Source organism: Anolis carolinensis, chromosome 3 (genome assembly GCF_035594765.1).
Source record: "Anolis carolinensis isolate JA03-04 chromosome 3, rAnoCar3.1.pri, whole genome shotgun sequence".
In the NCBI taxonomy this organism is placed as follows: Eukaryota; Metazoa; Chordata; class Lepidosauria; order Squamata; family Dactyloidae; genus Anolis; species Anolis carolinensis.
In genome coordinates, this window is record NC_085843.1 from 198,113,139 (window position 1) to 198,131,094 (window position 17,956).

At 41.8% G+C, this 17,956-nt stretch overlaps 1 protein-coding gene across 1 annotated transcript in view; it reads left to right on the forward strand.

Moving 5' to 3' along the window:
* Positions 1-17,956, forward strand: part of dock1 (dedicator of cytokinesis 1) — a 557,290-nt gene that overhangs the window by 99,527 nt on the left and 439,807 nt on the right. Inside the window, exons 11-15 of the mRNA XM_062976064.1 lie at positions 591-663; positions 3,465-3,544; positions 11,688-11,813; positions 13,884-14,008; positions 14,945-15,043. Coding sequence (XP_062832134.1) covers positions 591-663; positions 3,465-3,544; positions 11,688-11,813; positions 13,884-14,008; positions 14,945-15,043 — 503 coding nt within the window. The remainder of the gene's footprint in view (positions 1-590; positions 664-3,464; positions 3,545-11,687; positions 11,814-13,883; positions 14,009-14,944; positions 15,044-17,956) is intronic.

Below are 17,956 nucleotides of genomic sequence, written 5' to 3' on the forward strand. Positions count from 1 at the left end.
GTGCTCTCTGCTGCAGCTGCTTACCCCTTCCTTGGGGTGATATGTGCTTTGGCACTAAAAAGGTCCATTGCCCTGGGGGCAGAAGGAAAAGCTCAAGGAAAATATGTTGCTGGAAATTTACATCATCAGTGTAAGTGATTCTGGATAGAATATAGATGTTTCAGATAAGTGAAAGAGCTATTTGAGAAGGTTTCTACTATTGACTCTTAACATACATTCTGGATTGTGCGTAGTGTTTGCTTGCCTGTAGCAGAATATAGTTTAATGGTAAAGAAAGATAATGTGCCCTTTCCGTGATAGAGGTTGCTCTCTGTAGATTTATAGCACCCTCCCGTTTATTGTGCTGTGAAGTGGGTTATCAGTTGCAACTTGTTTCAGTGTCTGACATACAATGTGAGGGCATTAGTAACTTCGGAAGATTCAACATTTTTGACTGATGTGAATATAGCAGAACGATCTTTGAATATAATTTTGTCATCAAACAGTTCTGAGCTATCTGTCACAAAGCAAAAATATTTCTTTAGATGTCTTGGCCACTCTTTCTTTAGTTGTTGATCTCTTTAATAGAGTTTCTTTCTTTTTGATTTCAGTAATGGATGTAACTGACATAATTAATGGGAAAGTAGATGATGAAGACAAGCAACACTTCATTCCATTTCAGCCGTAAGTATGAGGCAAATGTAGATGTTAGAGGAGGTTTCTCAACATATGATAGAGAATTAGGAATTGTCATATTAAGATTTACTCAGATGGTTAATTACTCAGATAATGGAAGGATTGGAAAAGGGAAGGAAAATCAGTGTATATAATAATATCAAATATTACAACAAATTAACAATGAAGTAATTTACTTTCACCTGGAATCAGTTTGGTTCAATAAGTTAAATCAATAAAATTACAAAAAAGCTGACTTTGATGGTTTTTGTTTTGGTATTTTTAAAATCCAGTCTGGATAGTATATGCAAGCAGACGGTACTGTCTGTGGTGCATTAGGAGTTGAGAGCATAACAGAGGGTGTAAATGACTTGTAAAATCCAAACAAATGTATCCTATATAGTCATGTATGAGTCTCGAAATTTAGTAAAAAAAAAAAAAAAGAACCCAAAAACCTAGTTCAACATATCTATGGGTCAACATTAGAACTGTACTTCAACTTGTCAAAAAAAGGAACCATCTTCTTGTCTGAGTAGAGTGATGAAAGGCAAGAGCTTAGTATATCCCAGGAGAACCAAAAAGAAGCACTGAACCCTCCTCTACTTTCTTCACCACAATGTCACTAGTGGCCTTTTTGAATGCCTGGGGAGAGAAATGACAGCGCCTGCCAGGAGCTTCTGACTCCCTGAGGTGACATTGGCGCTTTCCTCTTGTCTTATCCACAGATCATGTGTTTAGCCACAAAAGCTGCCTTGACTTACACATGAGGTTGACTTATGCACAAGTACATATGATAGCTTGTACCATCTCTGAATGGGGAGTTATTTTAAAAATATATGTGCAGTCTAAGACATTTTCAAATATCAAACACTACCTTCATACACGTTATGGAAATGGAAAGTCTGGTGTTCCTGCACAACCACTTCATTCATTTTAGGAAAGAAATATGTGCTGATTGTCACCGCCAGGAAAACAAATGGAAAGCTTTACAAATGCAAGACACCCATATAAACTGAAATGTCTTGATTTGGATGAAGGGATGAGTAAGATATTGAAATGGAAAAGATACATTTAGAATAAATGCTAACTATTCAAACATGGGTTTCCTCAGTTCTGTGTTAGAAATTCGAGAGCATCCACCAGACAGGGAATTAAACTACATTTTGCACAGTCAAACATAGTGGTTCTCAACCTGTGGATTCCCAGGTGTTTTAGCCTACAACTTTCAGAAACCCTAGCCAGTTTACCAGCTGTTAGGATTTCTGGGAGTTGAAGACCAAAACATCTGGGGACCTTCAGATTGAGAACCATTGGTCAAACAGATGTCAGAGACAGTGAGGACGTATTCTGGTGACACTGTTGTCTTGGCTGAAAGTGTCCACAGTCATCCAAATGTTTTGGCACTTTTAAAAATCTTTGAATAATTTGTGAACAGGTGTATTTGTGTTAATATATGCTATTTAAATAAAAAGAAGGAAATGCCAAGCTTTTAACAATATAATAAAATAAGCTTGCTTGGAAACTTGTATCAAAGAACAAGGCTGGATGTGGGAGGTGAGGTGAATTATTTTTAGTATCTGAATTAATTATTTTTCATGTGCCTGATAACATTTGGCTGTTACAAATTTCTATTTTATTGTTATTATATGGTATGTGTCAGTGTGCTTATAGGTTATTAAAAACCTGCAGATTTAAAATGTGCTAACTAGGTAGTTCAAGGGCCCTGTAAGCTTTTGAAAATAATTCCTGTTAATCTTTCACCATCATTATAAATGAAACTGCAAGCAGTATATACATTGGTAGACAAGACTACATGTTTACTGGGGAAAAAATAGATATTAATGGAACACTTACCCATTTCTTGCTCCATTAAATTTGGCTTACAGTGGTATGAACAACTCAGAAGGTTGAAATTTTTTACAATAATATGAGCTTTGGTTTTCTTCTCTTTTCTGTTGCCATTTAAATTAAAATGTTCTTCAGAAAAAAGAATGTCTGAATCAGGAATAAGTAACATGTACAAGTATAATGAATGACAGTCTCATCCACAGTGCTGATTTAAGCTCCGTGTAATGAAGACAGCTCCCCTTCATTTTATCTTCTGCCTGTTGTTTTAAATACCATTTGGCATTTTTTTCTTTTCATGTGCTGGTTATGGGTTGCCAATGAAAGAAATACACAACAGCTGCCACATGGCACTTGGTGAGGTTGCTTTGGATAACAGATGTCATTTCCCCAAAAGCTGTGTTTTATTTGTAACTTCTATATTTATCCAGTGCATCGCCGTACAAATGTGTCATGAATTCTGTCTATCATCCCATCTCTAAGCTATATTTCTTTGTAGTAGCTTTCCTCCTTTTATTAATTCTCACTAAAGCAGTCAATCCATGTCACATACAAAGGGGCTCATTCCAAGGGCTACTAAGCTTTACATTTTGGCATTTTATTATTTTATATGTCACTTCGTAAATTTCTCATCTCTACTCTACATGGTTCTAGATTGAATTCTGGTGTTTGTTTGTTTCTGGGATCATTTGCTTTACTTCTCTTTATTAGATCCATATTTTCCTGATCGATTATCTTTTTTGTTGTACCTCCTCCAATCCTTTGTCTTGTGTTGACTAATTAACACTCTTTGTCCACTATATGGTGCTTCTCTGTTTCCTTGTTACTGTGATTTCTGGTTTCCTGTCCTTCCCCTCCACCATTGTTACCTTTTGGTGTTGGTCGTCATGTGCAACTTCTAGGCTAGCGTTGGATAACGCCATTCGACACAAGCAGTTGAACATATCATCCCGTTTTTCACCCAGGGTGGCAGGGGAGAATGATTTCCTCCAGACTGTTATAAACAAGGTGATTGCTGCTAAAGAAGTTAACCACAAGGGTCAGGGTAGGTACTTTACTTTATTTATTTATTTTACTGTCAGTATTTCTAATAACATGGTTGCCTTCCAATTTGTCTAATATCTTACAATGTGCACTTAAAGTTGTGCAACACTCCTGTTTTTTAATGGCTGCTTCAGCATTCTGCTGATGGAAGGCAGGCTGATGAATGAATCACATTTTTCACAACCCCTTTGGAGATATCGACAAGTGGGTAAGTTGGGGCAAGTTAGGAGACGAAGAGACTATGAGTAAAAAGCCTTCTCTAGTTTTCCATAACACATCTTGCAGTCTTTCCCCTTTCACATCTATTGAAGTTACAATTTCAGTATCTTTTGTGTGTACTTGGAGCTTTCCTTTATTCCTTGGGAAATTGCTGGAAATCAACACATTTTAGGCCAATTATGTTAGAAACCATTTCCATTATACTCTGTAGATTTTATGTGCATCATAAAGTCTCATTTGTTTGTCTTCAATAAACTCTTGGCTTTTGCCAGACATGAAATATGGCAACTGGTGTGCCAGTTTTGAGTAGCTGCTGTTGCCACAAAGTGTAGTGTAGTGCTCTATATAGAAAAGATAAATTCACTGCCAAAATAACTCTGCAGTCACATCACATACTAAATAGCAGTATTTAGTAATGCAGAAGCAAAAGCAGAGATTGAAATCAAAATATTGAGTACACAATTCAATCACAGGCAAGTTGTAATATTCCTGATCTTCAGAGATAGTATACTTAATAACCATGTGTGTTAAAAAGGGGAGCATTAAATAGACACATATTTTCCTTAACAGTATGTTCATGCATATTGGTTTCAGATGAGTAAAATGTAGGCAAATGTTGATATGTAAAATAGCTTTAAATTATTTTTTTCATTGAGTTGAAAGATTCTCCTTAAGACATTTATATCACCTGGGCCTTTAAAAAGTGTTCTTTGGTAAGTGGTATCAAATGTATTATGTTTTTCCTGAATATCTCCACATAAGATGGGGTCACATCACACATTGCATAAACCATTGTATGAGCCACAGAATGTCATAACTTCCAATTAAGGGATCTTTAAAGGGGTTTAGACAAAATTCATGGAGAATGAAGCTGTGGGCAGTGCTCATAAAGCCTCTATACTACTGAAAAGTTTAGAGGTGTATCTGATGATACCATGGAGGAATAGCATTTAAGGTACTGCTTATGGTACATTGTCAGCTCACCACAGCCGCTCCTGAATGAACACACGAGACTCTCTGTGATATCACCAGAAACTTTACTGCAGGAAACATAAACATCCGAAAAGCCAAGAATGGGAGACTCTGGCCAACCATCCTTTATATACCCTCCCCCTCATTTGAAAAGTCTTTTCCCGCTCAGTAAAACCCCGCGCAAATTCCCCGCCAAGTCCAGCAGCCGTTTCTTCTCCGAGTCCTGAGACGCAGGTGTCTTATCAATGTCAGTGACCCTGAAACTCAGAGCCACATACAGGCTCTAGTAGCAGGGTTCTGACATGGCGTCCTCCTCCCCTTCGTCCTGGAAGGAAAAGATTAAACACAACTATTGTTCTCCGCTGTCCAGAGTTCCTTTATACTTTTTTAACAGGCTGCAATGGAATACCGGGTGTACCTTCCCCAGGTCCTTGGGTAGCCTCAGCTCATAGGTCACTTCGTTTATTCTTTTCGCTACCCTGAACGGCCCTATATAGCGTGGAGCCAATTTCTTAGATGGGAACCCCAATTTCAGGTTTTTTGTGCTCAGCCAAACCAGATCTCCTTCGCCCAATTTGTCCCCCTCTCGGCGCCTACGATCTGCAAAGAGCTTGTACTTCTTTTGTGTTTCCCGCAATGCCTCCACCACGGTCTGCCACCCTTGCTTAATTTTGGCCGGCCATTCCTTGTCGGTCTGGCCCTCTCCTTCCTTCCACTCGGGTAGCCTGGGGAAAGGTGCCACCTCCTGTCCGTATACTATTTCGAATGGGGCACGACCTGTGGCCGAATGTACGGCCCCGTTAAAAGCCATCTCAGCAAACGGAAGAAGGTCCGCCCAATCGTCCTGTCTATAATTGGTGTACATCCTCAAGAATTGGCACAGTGTCTGTTGGGTACGTTCGACCCCCCCGTTGGTCGCGGGATGAAAAGCCGAGCTCAGATTCCTTTCCGCTCCTAACAGCTGTAAGAATTTTCCCCAAAATTTTGCAGTGAATTGGACTCCCCGGTCGCTAATTATTTTGTCGGGGCACCCATGTAGGCGATATACATGCTTCACATACAAATCAGCGAGCTTTTCAGCCGAGGGGAGTTTTGGCAGGGCCACAAAGTGTGCCTGTTTTGAGAATAGGTCCAATATTGTCCAAATGTATCTGTGGCCTCTGCTGGGGGGTAGTTCGCCTACAAAATCCATTGCCACGCATTCCCATGGCCTCATGGGCTCCACCACCTTCTGCAATAGCCCCTGGGGCTTCCCAGGGGCTATGTGCCCTCTGCACATAATTCACACTGCGTGACGTACCCCCTGGCGTCTTTCCTCATTCCGGGCCACCAGCATTGTTTGGCCAACAGTTTAATAGTCCTGGTGGGGCCTAGATGACCTGCACCCTTGTTATCGTGGCATTTCCTTAACATTTCTTGTCTTAAACATTCAGGAATATACAATTTCTTATTAACAAACACCAAATCCCCACACAGTTCTCCCTGTTCTTTGTTCGTTTGTAACCATTTGTCCCTTCCATATGCTCGCTTCAACTCTTCCTCCCATATTTCTCCTCCCCCCGTGGAAATGGCAGTGCGTTTGTTTTCTTTGGCTGCTTGTGCTCGAGTCAGTACTGCCAGGCCCCATTGCTTATCTAGGAAAAGGCTCCCCTCAGATTCCTGAATTCCTCCCCCGTGCTGAGGCATCCGAGAGAGAGCGTCAGCGAGTATGTTGTGTTTCCCCTGGAAGAACTTGAGTCTGAAATCAAAACGGCTGAAATATTGGGCCCATCTAATCTGCTTCGCTGATAGTTTACGAGGGGATCTCAGATACTGTAAATTTCTATGATCAGTCCACACCTCAAACGGTGTTCCACTTCCTTCCAGGAAGTGTCTCCAGCACTCTAGTGCTTTCAGAATCGCTAAGGCTTCTCTCTCCCAAATCGGCCAGTTTTTTTCTGTATCGCTAAATTTTTTCGACAGATAGCCACATGGCTTCAGGTTCCCCCCCTCGTCTTTCTGCAGCAGAACTGCCCCATATGCCCGGTCTGACGCATCGCAATGTAGTACAAAGGCCTTAGACATTTCAGGGTGCTGTAGGACAGGCTCCTCGGTAAAACGCTTTTTTAGGGCTTCGAAAGCTTCCTGGCATTCTATTGTCCAGGTCAGTTTGGCCCCTGGGCCTTCACTTTGGCTGTTTCTCCCCTGCCTTTAGTCTTTAACAAATCCGTTAATGGCAAAGTGAGGCACGCAAAGTCCTTGATAAATGTTCTATAGAAGTTTGCGAACCCCAGGAAGGATTGCAGCTGCTTCCGCGTTCTGGGGGCTTCCCACCCCCTTACGTCTTCCACCTTCGCAGGGTCCATCGCCACTCCCTGGGAGGAAATCCTATACCCCAGAAAGTCTATCTGGTCTTTATTGAACTCGCACTTGGCAAGCTTCGCATATAGCTTCGCTTCCCTCAACTTTTGTAGGACTTCCCTGACTAGTTCTACGTGTTGCTCCTTGGTCCGAGACATTATCAATATGTCATCTAAAAAAATAAAGACTCCCTTGTACAATAATGGATGCAACACTTCGTTGATTAATTGCATGAACGCGGCCCCTCCCCCGCATAAACCGAATGGGAGCACACAATAATTGAATAATCCGAAGGCGCAGGAGAAGGCCGTCTTCCACCTGTCCTCTGGTTTGATCTGCAATTTATGGTAAGCCTCAATTAAATCCAATTTAGTGAATATCTGTCCCTCCGATAACTGGGCGATCAAGTCCTTCACTAAGGGTAGAGGGTATTTATTTACAGTACTGATTGCATTCAGGCCCCTGTAGTCAATGCAGAGCCTCAGCGTTTGGTCCTTTTTCCTCCTAAACAACACAGGTGCCCCTAAAGGGGAGTTCGAAGGTTCTATGAAACCCCTCGCTAGGTTTTTATCAATGTACTTTCTCAGTTCCTCCTTTTCCCTAGCCGACATGGGGTATATCTTTGCCTTGGGAAGCTCTGCTCCTGGGACTAGCTCTATTTTCACTTCAACTCTCCGCTTCGGTGGGAAATTGTCTGCTTCCTTCTCGTCAAACACGTCCACAAAATCCCGATACTCTGGGGGTAATTTATCTACCAGTTCTGCTATTCTGATAGAGTCTTCCTCCCCCCTTTTCCCCGGCTCCCTCTCAACTTCCTGGCTCCCTTCTTCCAAACTCATCCCGAAAATCATGCTCTTATCCTCCCAGTTGATTTGCGGGTTGGCCTGCCCCAGCCACGGCATGCCTAGTATAACATTATAGCTGGCTATTTGTGATATCACAAATGACACCTTTCCTTCCCAACTCCCTATCTTACACTTTACATCTTCGGCACTGTACCTAGCTAACGATCCTGATGCTGTGGATCCGTCCAACTGCGAAAATGCTATTGGGGATTCTAGGTTCGTCCTTTCGCATCCTAATCCCTCGGCTAATTCAGGGGAAATGATGTTCCTGGAACATCCACAATCCACAAACGCTTTGCAGGTTGCTTGTTTGCTGCCATTTTCAAGCTGAATGGGGACCACTATCATAGCTTTGTCCTGACTTACCAACCCCCCCGAATGGTGCCTCATCGGTGTTTCTTCCTCGGCGCGTTTTCCTGCCACGGCTCTTGGTTTGGGCTGGCCTCCGCTTTCCCCTTTTCTCTGCCAGCACTCGGCAGCTCTGTGGCCCAACCGGCCGCACACAAAGCAGCCACTCCTGCTGGCGCTCACGTTCCCTGTCGGCTCCGCTCTCCTCCCGGCTGGGGCTGATCCCTCCTTCCGGCTCCCCTCTTTCATCTGCGGCCGTTGTTGTAGCCCTCCTCGGTGCCTCCTCGCCTGGGCCAGCGATGTCTCGACTCGCCCCGCCAGCTGAATCCATCCGCGCAGTGTGTCAGGCTCATCACGATGCACCGCCCAGGAGAGGATCTCCCGCCTGAGCCCCTCTTTGAAGAGTTCCATCTTTGTCACTGCAGACCATTCCGGCACCTTTTCGGCGAGGCATTGGAATTCCTCCGCATACTCAGATACCGACCTCTGCCCCTGGGAGACGGTCTTCAACTTCTCCCTCGCCCGGATCTGCTCCAATGGATCTCGGAAACGGGTCTCCAGGGCCCCCATAAAGCGTCGGACTGACCCCAGACATGGGTCGCGCCGCGCGTGCAGCTGAACGTACCAGCTAGCCGCTCCCCTCTTCAACACTGCACCAATGGCCCGGACCCGGCTGGATTCCGTTCTAAAAGTGTGAGCATTGTCCTCCATATAGCCCCTCACCGTGGTAAGGAAAAAGTCCAGTTCAGAGGACTCTCCCCCAAACTCGATCTCGGTAGGGGTCCCTGTGGTGGCAATCCCCAATTCTCCGCCCGTCGCAAGCCCCCTTGCGGACCAGTGGGCCCCGCTGCTGTTTCTCTTGGCCCTGTGCCACGCCCGGCATTCGCCAGGGGCACTAGGGTCTCAGCTGGGAGCGTAGCCGGGAGTCTCGGAGGCTTTTCCCCTTCGTCGTCACTCTCCTCCACCCGCGTCAGGCTTGTTTGGGTCTTGGGCCGGGCGCCGGGCTCCTTTCGCATTTCCCTTCCCTTCGGTGCTGGGAGGTCTGCAAAGCCCTGGCTGCTTCCCACGCTCACGTCCCACATTGAGCCAGCCCGAAGTTCCCTTCCTCTCTCTGGCTCCGCCAAAAACGCCAGGCGCTCCATCGCCCTCGACATTACTGCCAGGGTGGTCTCCATCGCCGACATCCTCTCCTCCAGAAACACCATCCTTTGTGGGCCTGGGGAAGGTGAACCTTCCTCTCCTCCGGTGCTGTCTCCCCGCACCACTCCACGCCTCTGGGTTACCCCATTTGGCTGGGCATAAGCGGTGGATGACGCCAGGGCCGCCAGCTGGTGGAACTCAGCGTCCGGCTCGGGAGTGGCCCTTCCCGACCTTCCTCCTCCTGCGCCCAAGAGTTCTTCATCCTCCACTTGCATGTTACACCTCACCGCTACGGCGGGATGGTGTCTATATTCTTGGCTTAGTGTCAGCTCACCACAGCCGCTCCTGAATGAACACACGAGACTCTCTGTGATATCACCAGAAACTTTACTGCAGGAAACATAAACATCCGAAAAGCCAAGAATGGGAGACTCTGGCCAACCATCCTTTATATACCCTCCCCCTCATTTGAAAAGTCTTTTCCCGCTCAGTAAAACCCCGCGCAAATTCCCCGCCAAGTCCAGCAGCCGTTTCTTCTCCGAGTCCTGAGACGCAGGTGTCTTATCAATGTCAGTGACCCTGAAACTCAGAGCCACATACAGGCTCTAGTAGCAGGGTTCTGACAGTACATGATCATGGATCTGTCAAAGGTCAGACGCCAGCCAGTTAGATAAATATAGTTTATTCAAAAATAACTCAAAAAAGCTCAGCACAAAGTTCTGAGAGCTCAGAACACTTTAACTTCAGTGTGATTAAACAGTTCAGAGTAATGAAACCTCAAAAACGCAACCGGAATATAATCTGGATTATCCAGAGATATAATCTGGATTGAAACTAAAGCGCTTGAAAACAGCTCAAAATTGCAAGGCAGAGTCAAAACGGCAAAACAAACAAGGGCAAGAAGTCCCAAAGGTTCAAAACTTCACCAAAACCCAATAGTACGTCAAAAAGCCCAAAACTAAAAATAAAGCCCAAACCGGGCTAAAATTCTTCGCCAAAAGCGGCGCAGGCAAACAAAGCTGGAAAACACTGAGGCAATAGCGACAAGCCGCTGCGGAGTCGAAAGCCAAGCCAAATGTCAAGGGAACGAAACGATGTAGCGAAGTCAAACCGGTCCGGAGTCAGGATTGGAGAACAGCATCGGAGTCGAAGGTGAAACCAGTGGTCAGCAACGGAAGTCAGCCACGAACACGAGTTTAAGAGTGAAGAGATTTGCCAAGTCGAGTTCCGGTCCAAGGTCCAAAGGGTGAAGTCGTCACAGCAAAATCCACATCACGGGATAGCACAAAGAGCCAAAACGACGGAGGCAAGCAGCAGCTAATGCAAAATAGTAATAACAATGCAGTCCAAGAGAAAACCCACACAGTTCCAGCCCTCCGTCGTAGAATAACCCGGATTAACTTAACATCGGTTGCAAAGTCCCAAGCCAGTCTTCGGAGTCACATACAAGAAACCCAATGGCGCCCAACAACACCTTGCCACACGCAAAGAACAATGGCCAAAAGCCTCTAGTTTATTTAGGTTTCCTTGGGCATCCAAACAACCATCGCCTTAGGATCAGGTGTCCCAAACTCCTCATCAGAATCCGAGCTCCAAACAGCCAACGCCCTAGGATCAGGTGTCCCAAGTTCCTCATCAGAGCCAGAATCACCCGGCCCACACCCAACCCTGTCCACACCTGTGGAATTACCCTCATTCCTCCAGGCAGACCATGTGGGGTCTGCTTCTGAAGGAGCCCAAGCTTCTCCTGCGTCCCCAGCATCCATGGACCCAGTTTCCTCCCCAAGATTCTCGGAGCCCGTGTCCAGTCCATTCCAACCTCTTCCACCACCACTGGGTCTTCAACAGTCATTCCCACCTCAGGATCCCCTTCCAGAGCCCCAAATGAATCCTCATCTGAGGATTCCTCAAGTATTTCCCTGATCCTTTTCCTGTGTAAATCTTCCAATGAGCCTTCCTCACGAGGCGTCTTTCTTCCCCTCCTGATTCCACCATTAGTACTAACAGCCTCAGAAGACTCATTCATAACAGGATCTATCTGGTGAATACACTGGACTAGGTTACCTTTGGGCTGATCTATGATGTTTCCTCTAACATTGTTTTGTATTTGAAAAGCAACTGTTTATTTTTTTTATTTCACCTTCTTTTTAATGATAAATTCATGTAGTTTATTTTCTTTTTCAATTTTTTTATCTGCAGTGTGACTGAGGCACACTGCAGAAAAGCAACTGTTTAATGAAAACAGCTGTTGTGCTAATTTTTTTTCACTTAATGCTACAGGTTTGTGGGTAACAATGAAACTTCTTCCAGGAGATATTCATCAGATAAGAAAAGAATTCCCTCATTTAGTTGACAGAACCACAGCAGTGGCTCGGAAAATGGGATTTCCTGAAATTATTATGCCTGGTGAGATGTTGTTAATATTTATCTCTTTTAGATGATCAAGCACTGGTTCAAGACAAAACATTCGCCTTTAAAAAGAATCCTCTACAATAGTAGCTAGTATTTTGACTTAAAAGTGTATTTTCAATCTACTTTCAACTCTGTATTAATAATGCAAGAGCACTGCTATCAATATGTTGGATTAACTGCATAGATAGAATGTGTAGTTCCTTTGGTTTCAAAATTTAGAGACTTGATGTATTTTAATCACTCCAGATTTTAATGTATATTATAAATGAATCTACAAAACAATAAAGGCAAATTGAAAAAGCAGATCTGTTGCTCGCATGCCCAAATTGGCTATTAAGTGTTTAGATTATACATTATTGCATGCAGATGTGTGAACCTGTTGTACAGAAAATGCCAGAATTTACTAAGTATAATTCTAACTTAATCACTTTAAGATAAGAACATTAAAGTATGTGGTTAATTATTTTAAAATCACTTAATTTTCACTATTTAAGATATTGTTAGATGAACTGCCAAAGAAGAGAAAACCAGCCAGACCATGAATGTGCTTTTCATTGTCATTTTTTTTAAACAGTAATAGAAAGTAATGTTAGAATTGGACTCTCTTCAAAATGATCAGGGAACAGGGAAGTAAACAGTAGAAAGTAAGGATAGCTGTTGAAATTAGTCACGGGAAATGTAAGCCAAAATGCAGGTGGAAGCTTTTCGGAGAAAATATGGAAAGCGCCTGGGGATATTTTTAGATAGTCACTCTCAACAGGAGCCTGTGACTAGAGAATGGGGATGATGGAGCACTGTAAAATAGAAGAAAAAGAACACGACATTTAGTAATCTCTCCCCCCCCCCCCCACCCCAACGCCAATTCCAACATAGAATGAAAAGGAGAAATATTCATAATCCATAGCCAAGTATAAGAGTAGACATTCAAGGATCCCTTTCAAATTATCTTTTCTGGTTATGATCAGAATAATACCTCTTTAGAATGTGAAAATTTGTTTGAGATACAGGTTATATTTTAATCTCTGTTCTTTTTTTGTGAACTTGCAACATCATTAATTTCTTCTATCTGATACCCATTCAGGTATATTGTTGTGATTGCTCTTCTGATTCTGAGGGAGCAGGAGGGACAGGTGGTTAAAAAAGCAGCACTTGGGGATTTGGGGTTAAGTGGTGAGGAAGAAAAAGAAGGAGGAGGGGTGGCAGATATAGTCGAAATCCCTACTTTTCTGGAATGTTGACGGGAGGAAGACTTCAGAACAAGATCAGCTAGGCTAGCAGATAATACACTGACTAGGGTCAGCTGTGCTGGGAAGCTCAGGGCTATAAATTAGCAGCAAAGTCATGGCCCAGTGTTGGCTGTAACTGACCTATTTTTGGGAGAATTCCTGTTACCAGCACGGTTCCAGCATCGGATCTCTGAAGGCTCTTGACATTTGCAACTTGTAAACCTGATTGTCAAAGACTTTTAATTTCTGACTGATGTGAATACTTCTGTTTTACTTTTGTTTGAAGATTGTGTGTTATCATTGAGATTGTACCATCCATTTCAATAATTGTATTATCTTTATTTTGGCTGAAGTAAAGCCTTTTTTATTTGCTTTCAGTTGTGTCTAAGGCTTTTTCTGGCATAGAACTGGATATATACAAACACTGAGAAAAATGATATTTGAGCTGATATGGCTTTTATTGGAATGTTTTGACCTGAATGTTAGTTTCTTTTATTGTTGAAATTACATAAACTACATTCTCTAACATTACTTAATATTTTAGATTAATTTTAATTCCCCTACATCTGAACATTTTAAAGTATATTTTGGCTATGTGCAGTACGGTTTTTCAAACACTAAAGAATGTATTTCGTTTTATGCAATCTAATGTATATATTGTTCAGTTTTCCTTAAACACACACTTATAATTATCAGTACAAAGAAGACAATCTGACAGAAAATCATGTGTGTTAATATTTATTTATTCTTTGATAGAGAGGAAAATTCACCATAAAAACGAAACTTCCACTCAAATTTTCAGTATCTTTTTACATCCCTCCCTTCCTTCCATATGCAGGTGATGTCCGTAACGATATTTATGTAACATTAGTTCAAGGAGATTTTGACAAAGGCAGCAAGACCACAGCAAAGAATGTAGAGGTTACAGTATCGGTATATGATGAAGATGGCAAAAAACTGGAGGTACTTTACAGTTTTTCCCATTTTAATTCCGAACCACTTCCTAAGTAAGAAATATTGGAATCATCCTACTCCTAAAATTTGCAAATATTTTTGGCAATAATAGTTCAAGTTGTTCTAAAGTTCTTTGTCTGCAGAGCATCAGAAACATTTTAACATTTCGTAACTACTCAAAATTTAATATACCACATTCAGTAGTGTCTCATGTATTTATTTAAATCAGTGCCCTTAGTCCTTTCACAAGTGAATTTTTTCTAAATCTAGATCCAGAGACTCATGCCCCTTCTACACTGCCATATAATCCCCAGATTGCATTGAACTAGATTATATGGCAGTGTAATCCAGCTCAGTATATCTTTTTGAACCATATAGCCAGATTCAGTAGATGGATTCTTGCAGCCAGACATTTACAATCATGAGTAGTCCTGGGAAGTAAACTTTGTTATCTGATTTTGTTACTCTCTGGCAATGTCTAGGTTATAATAGGTGTATGGCAGGAACAGCATTGCTAGGTTTGCTCCTGCTGATGATCTCAGTTTTATGTACCATATATCAAAATGTGTTTTTGATAACACTGTGTAACAAAAATTGAAAAAAATCTGTTCTTGGTTTGAAAGTGTCATTTCCTGTTTTATTGTGCAGTGCTTACTTTGAAAGTAGTTGTTATAGTTCAGAAACTTTATTTTTGTGGCTGCCACAAAATTGGTTGAGACTCGGTGAGATATTCATTGAAAAACTAGCAAAACGTGCGGTAAGATGTCCTGCAAAAACAAAGTTTTTTGCAGTTTAATAAACTTTTTCCATGTTTTTATGTTACAACCGATAAGGAAATGACATTTGTAACCTAGGGACAAAAATCGTGTTACATAGTGTACTTGAGGTGTGACTTAGGACCCACTTGCACGTTCTTTCTTTTTTTAATTCTTTCTCTTTCTTTAGAATGTAATTTTTCCTGGTGCCGGAGATGATGCACTTTCAGAATATAAGTCTGTGATATACTATCAAGTAAAGCAGCCACGCTGGTTTGAAACTGTTAAGGTATGCCTGGCATTCAGATTCCATTTTAAAAAATCAAGCAAGAAAGACAGGAAGAAAACAGCTTTTTCTTTCTGACTTGGTATATTGCTATCAGACTAAACAAGGTATTTGTGCCAGAGAAGCTTTCAAAGGTTGCTAAGGAACAACATAGATGAAGACATAGACTAAATATATTTACCTCCTGGTCTTTTGGTCAATGTGGCTTTGAGAGAATTATCCCAACATTTGTCTTGTATCTCTTGTATGGGAAAGCTGGAGGCTATAGCAATTGATTATATTACCACATGCATTGTCAGATTATTCAAGTATCTCATGTTAATCAAACTACAATGGCAGTAGCAGTGTAGTAAAACAAATGGTAATTATTAATAGCATCTGGGGGAGAAGAGTGGTATATAAATTAATTAAATAAATAAATATTAATACTGGAAAGTTGAGAAAAATTAGACAAGGGAAAAAGTCAACAAGGCTAAGGAATGGAAGAGGCAAGAGGTGAAATTATAATTTGTGTGTCTGTGTTTCCATGTTCCTTTTGTTTGATGGCAGTTATAGGATATCAAGGGCAAAGTAAGGGCAAAACACCTCACAGTTTTTTGCATTCTTTTGCCCCATTTTTCAAGTACAGAAGTAGAATAAAAAAAATGTCTTCTGGAATTGCTCAGTTTGTCTACTTCTGTCTTAGATAGTCATAGGTTCCCATGGAATACTGAAATAATAATCTGAAAGGGAATCAGTATAAGGACAAAACACAAATAAGTTAGATTGAGCCTAATCAGAAGTCCAAGCAAATTTAGTGTATAAACAGCCAGGCCTACAACAGAGTAAATGAAATATCTGTACCGGAAGGAAGAATGTAAATGGAATGGTCAACAAGAATGTCACAGAACACAACCTATTTATCCATCTCGGTGGTATTATCTGTTCTGACAGTCAGTCTCAGAAATGGCTCTTTCATATAATCTACTACTCTATCATTTTAACTGAAGATGCTACCATTTGTATTTAGGTTCTTTTACAAATAAAGCAAGCAAAGCAAATGCTGTATTAAATTTGTGTAACCTATCTTCAGCAGTGGGATAAGGCTGCAATGAAAATAAGATGTGATGCACCATACCATTATAACAAATTTAATTGTGGTACAAGTGGATTAATATTAACTAATAAATTGTGCCAATTATCTTCTGATAATATCTTAATAATGGCTAGATTTGTGGTATGCTCTTGCATGGAAGTACAAGCAAGTTGAGTGCCTTTGCTTATTGTACAGTCTCTTATCTTCATCTTGGTGTAGTTTTTAAAAACCTCATAAATTCCCAGGCAACTTCGTAGATTTGCAGGTAGGCAAGTGGTGCAGAGTCATCATTTTCCTGCTCCCAGGACTGTATACCCTCTTTCTACAAGCTGTCTAATAGATGGCAGAGGAAAGTGAGATCTCAAAGAGTGAATGGTAGGCTTCACTCAGGTCCACTAGGAATATAGAAAAGTGAAGTAATCTGTGCTGCTCTAGCTTTTGATGACTTCCTACCAATCCAGGCTGAAGAAAATGCTGATGGTAGCTAATTGCTCCCCCCCCCCCCCCAATCTGTTTGGTCACAACTTAGAGGGAATGATGTGGATGAACTTTAGGGGAAAGGGGACCCTCATACCCATGCATCCTTTTTTGCCAGGGTCTTTTTGCAGATATATTCTTAGGTATTCAGGCTATCAGGATTAGCTTGGCCTGCTTCATTTCCAGGTGGCATGGAAACCTCTTGAAAACCCAATGGATTCCACAGGGTCATTCCATGATTGCAGACAGGTTTGGGGTTTGAAGCATGTTGGACTACAAATGGGTTGTTCATTTCTTGGAACTTTAACCTCATGGCAGGTCATGCCTAATAAACTGTAAATAAGGAAGCTATGCACTCGCTTTATCCAAATTGCTGTGGTTTGTATTATTTCCCTTGCTAACATGTACTAACATGTTTTTGAACATATAATAGCCAATGTATCAATTTTAACTTCCATAAATATACAAACTCTGTGTACCCATCTATATATATATATATGTAATGTGCATAATTAGGACAAAGTTAACAACAAAACCACTGGGCCAAATCACACCAAAATTGGCCACAATACTCATCACTTTCCAAGGATTGACCTTGCAGCTTCAAAGCCTGGCTGCTCATACCTAGGGGAAATCCTCTCTAGGCCACCTTGAATGCCATGAAGAAAACCCCACTTAGGACTATGCCACAGCAACACGTGGCCAGGCACAGCTAGTGTATAGAGAGAAAAAAATCAGCCCAAATAGCCTGTGTCAACTTATCCATGGGTCAACGTGAATACTGTAATTAGCTTATCAAAAAAGGAACCATCCCCTTCTCTAAGTGGCAAAAGATAAGAGTATAGCCTGTTAACAACAACAAACTTTATTTATATCCCACCCTATCTCCCCTTGGGGATACAGGGTGGCTTACAGCATAAAAAGGCAAATATTCAACGCCATACAATACAATAAATTAAGCAATAGAAATAAATAGTATAAAAAGCAATAACCTAGAAAACCAATAAAAACACATCAAACAACATAAATAAAAATGGAATTAAAATCCATTCCCGAAGACCTTTCCATGTTCAATAAGGTTAGGTGTCACTCGTTATCTCACTGTACGCCTGGATCCATAGGAAAGTTTTTAGTTGTTTTTAAAAAGAGGATTTGGAAGAACCTAAAAGAAGTATTGACTCCATTCACTGTGGTGCCACTTCAGGCTTTTCTGAATATCTGGCTGGGAAAATGGGTACAGCCTCTAGGGGCAGCTGACCCTGAGTCAATGTTGTTTCTTTCCCCTCTCTGCGGAATGACCTTTGATTTATCTATGGCTCATATAAAAAATCAGAATTTTAATCCCAAGCCTGCCTTTGACTTAT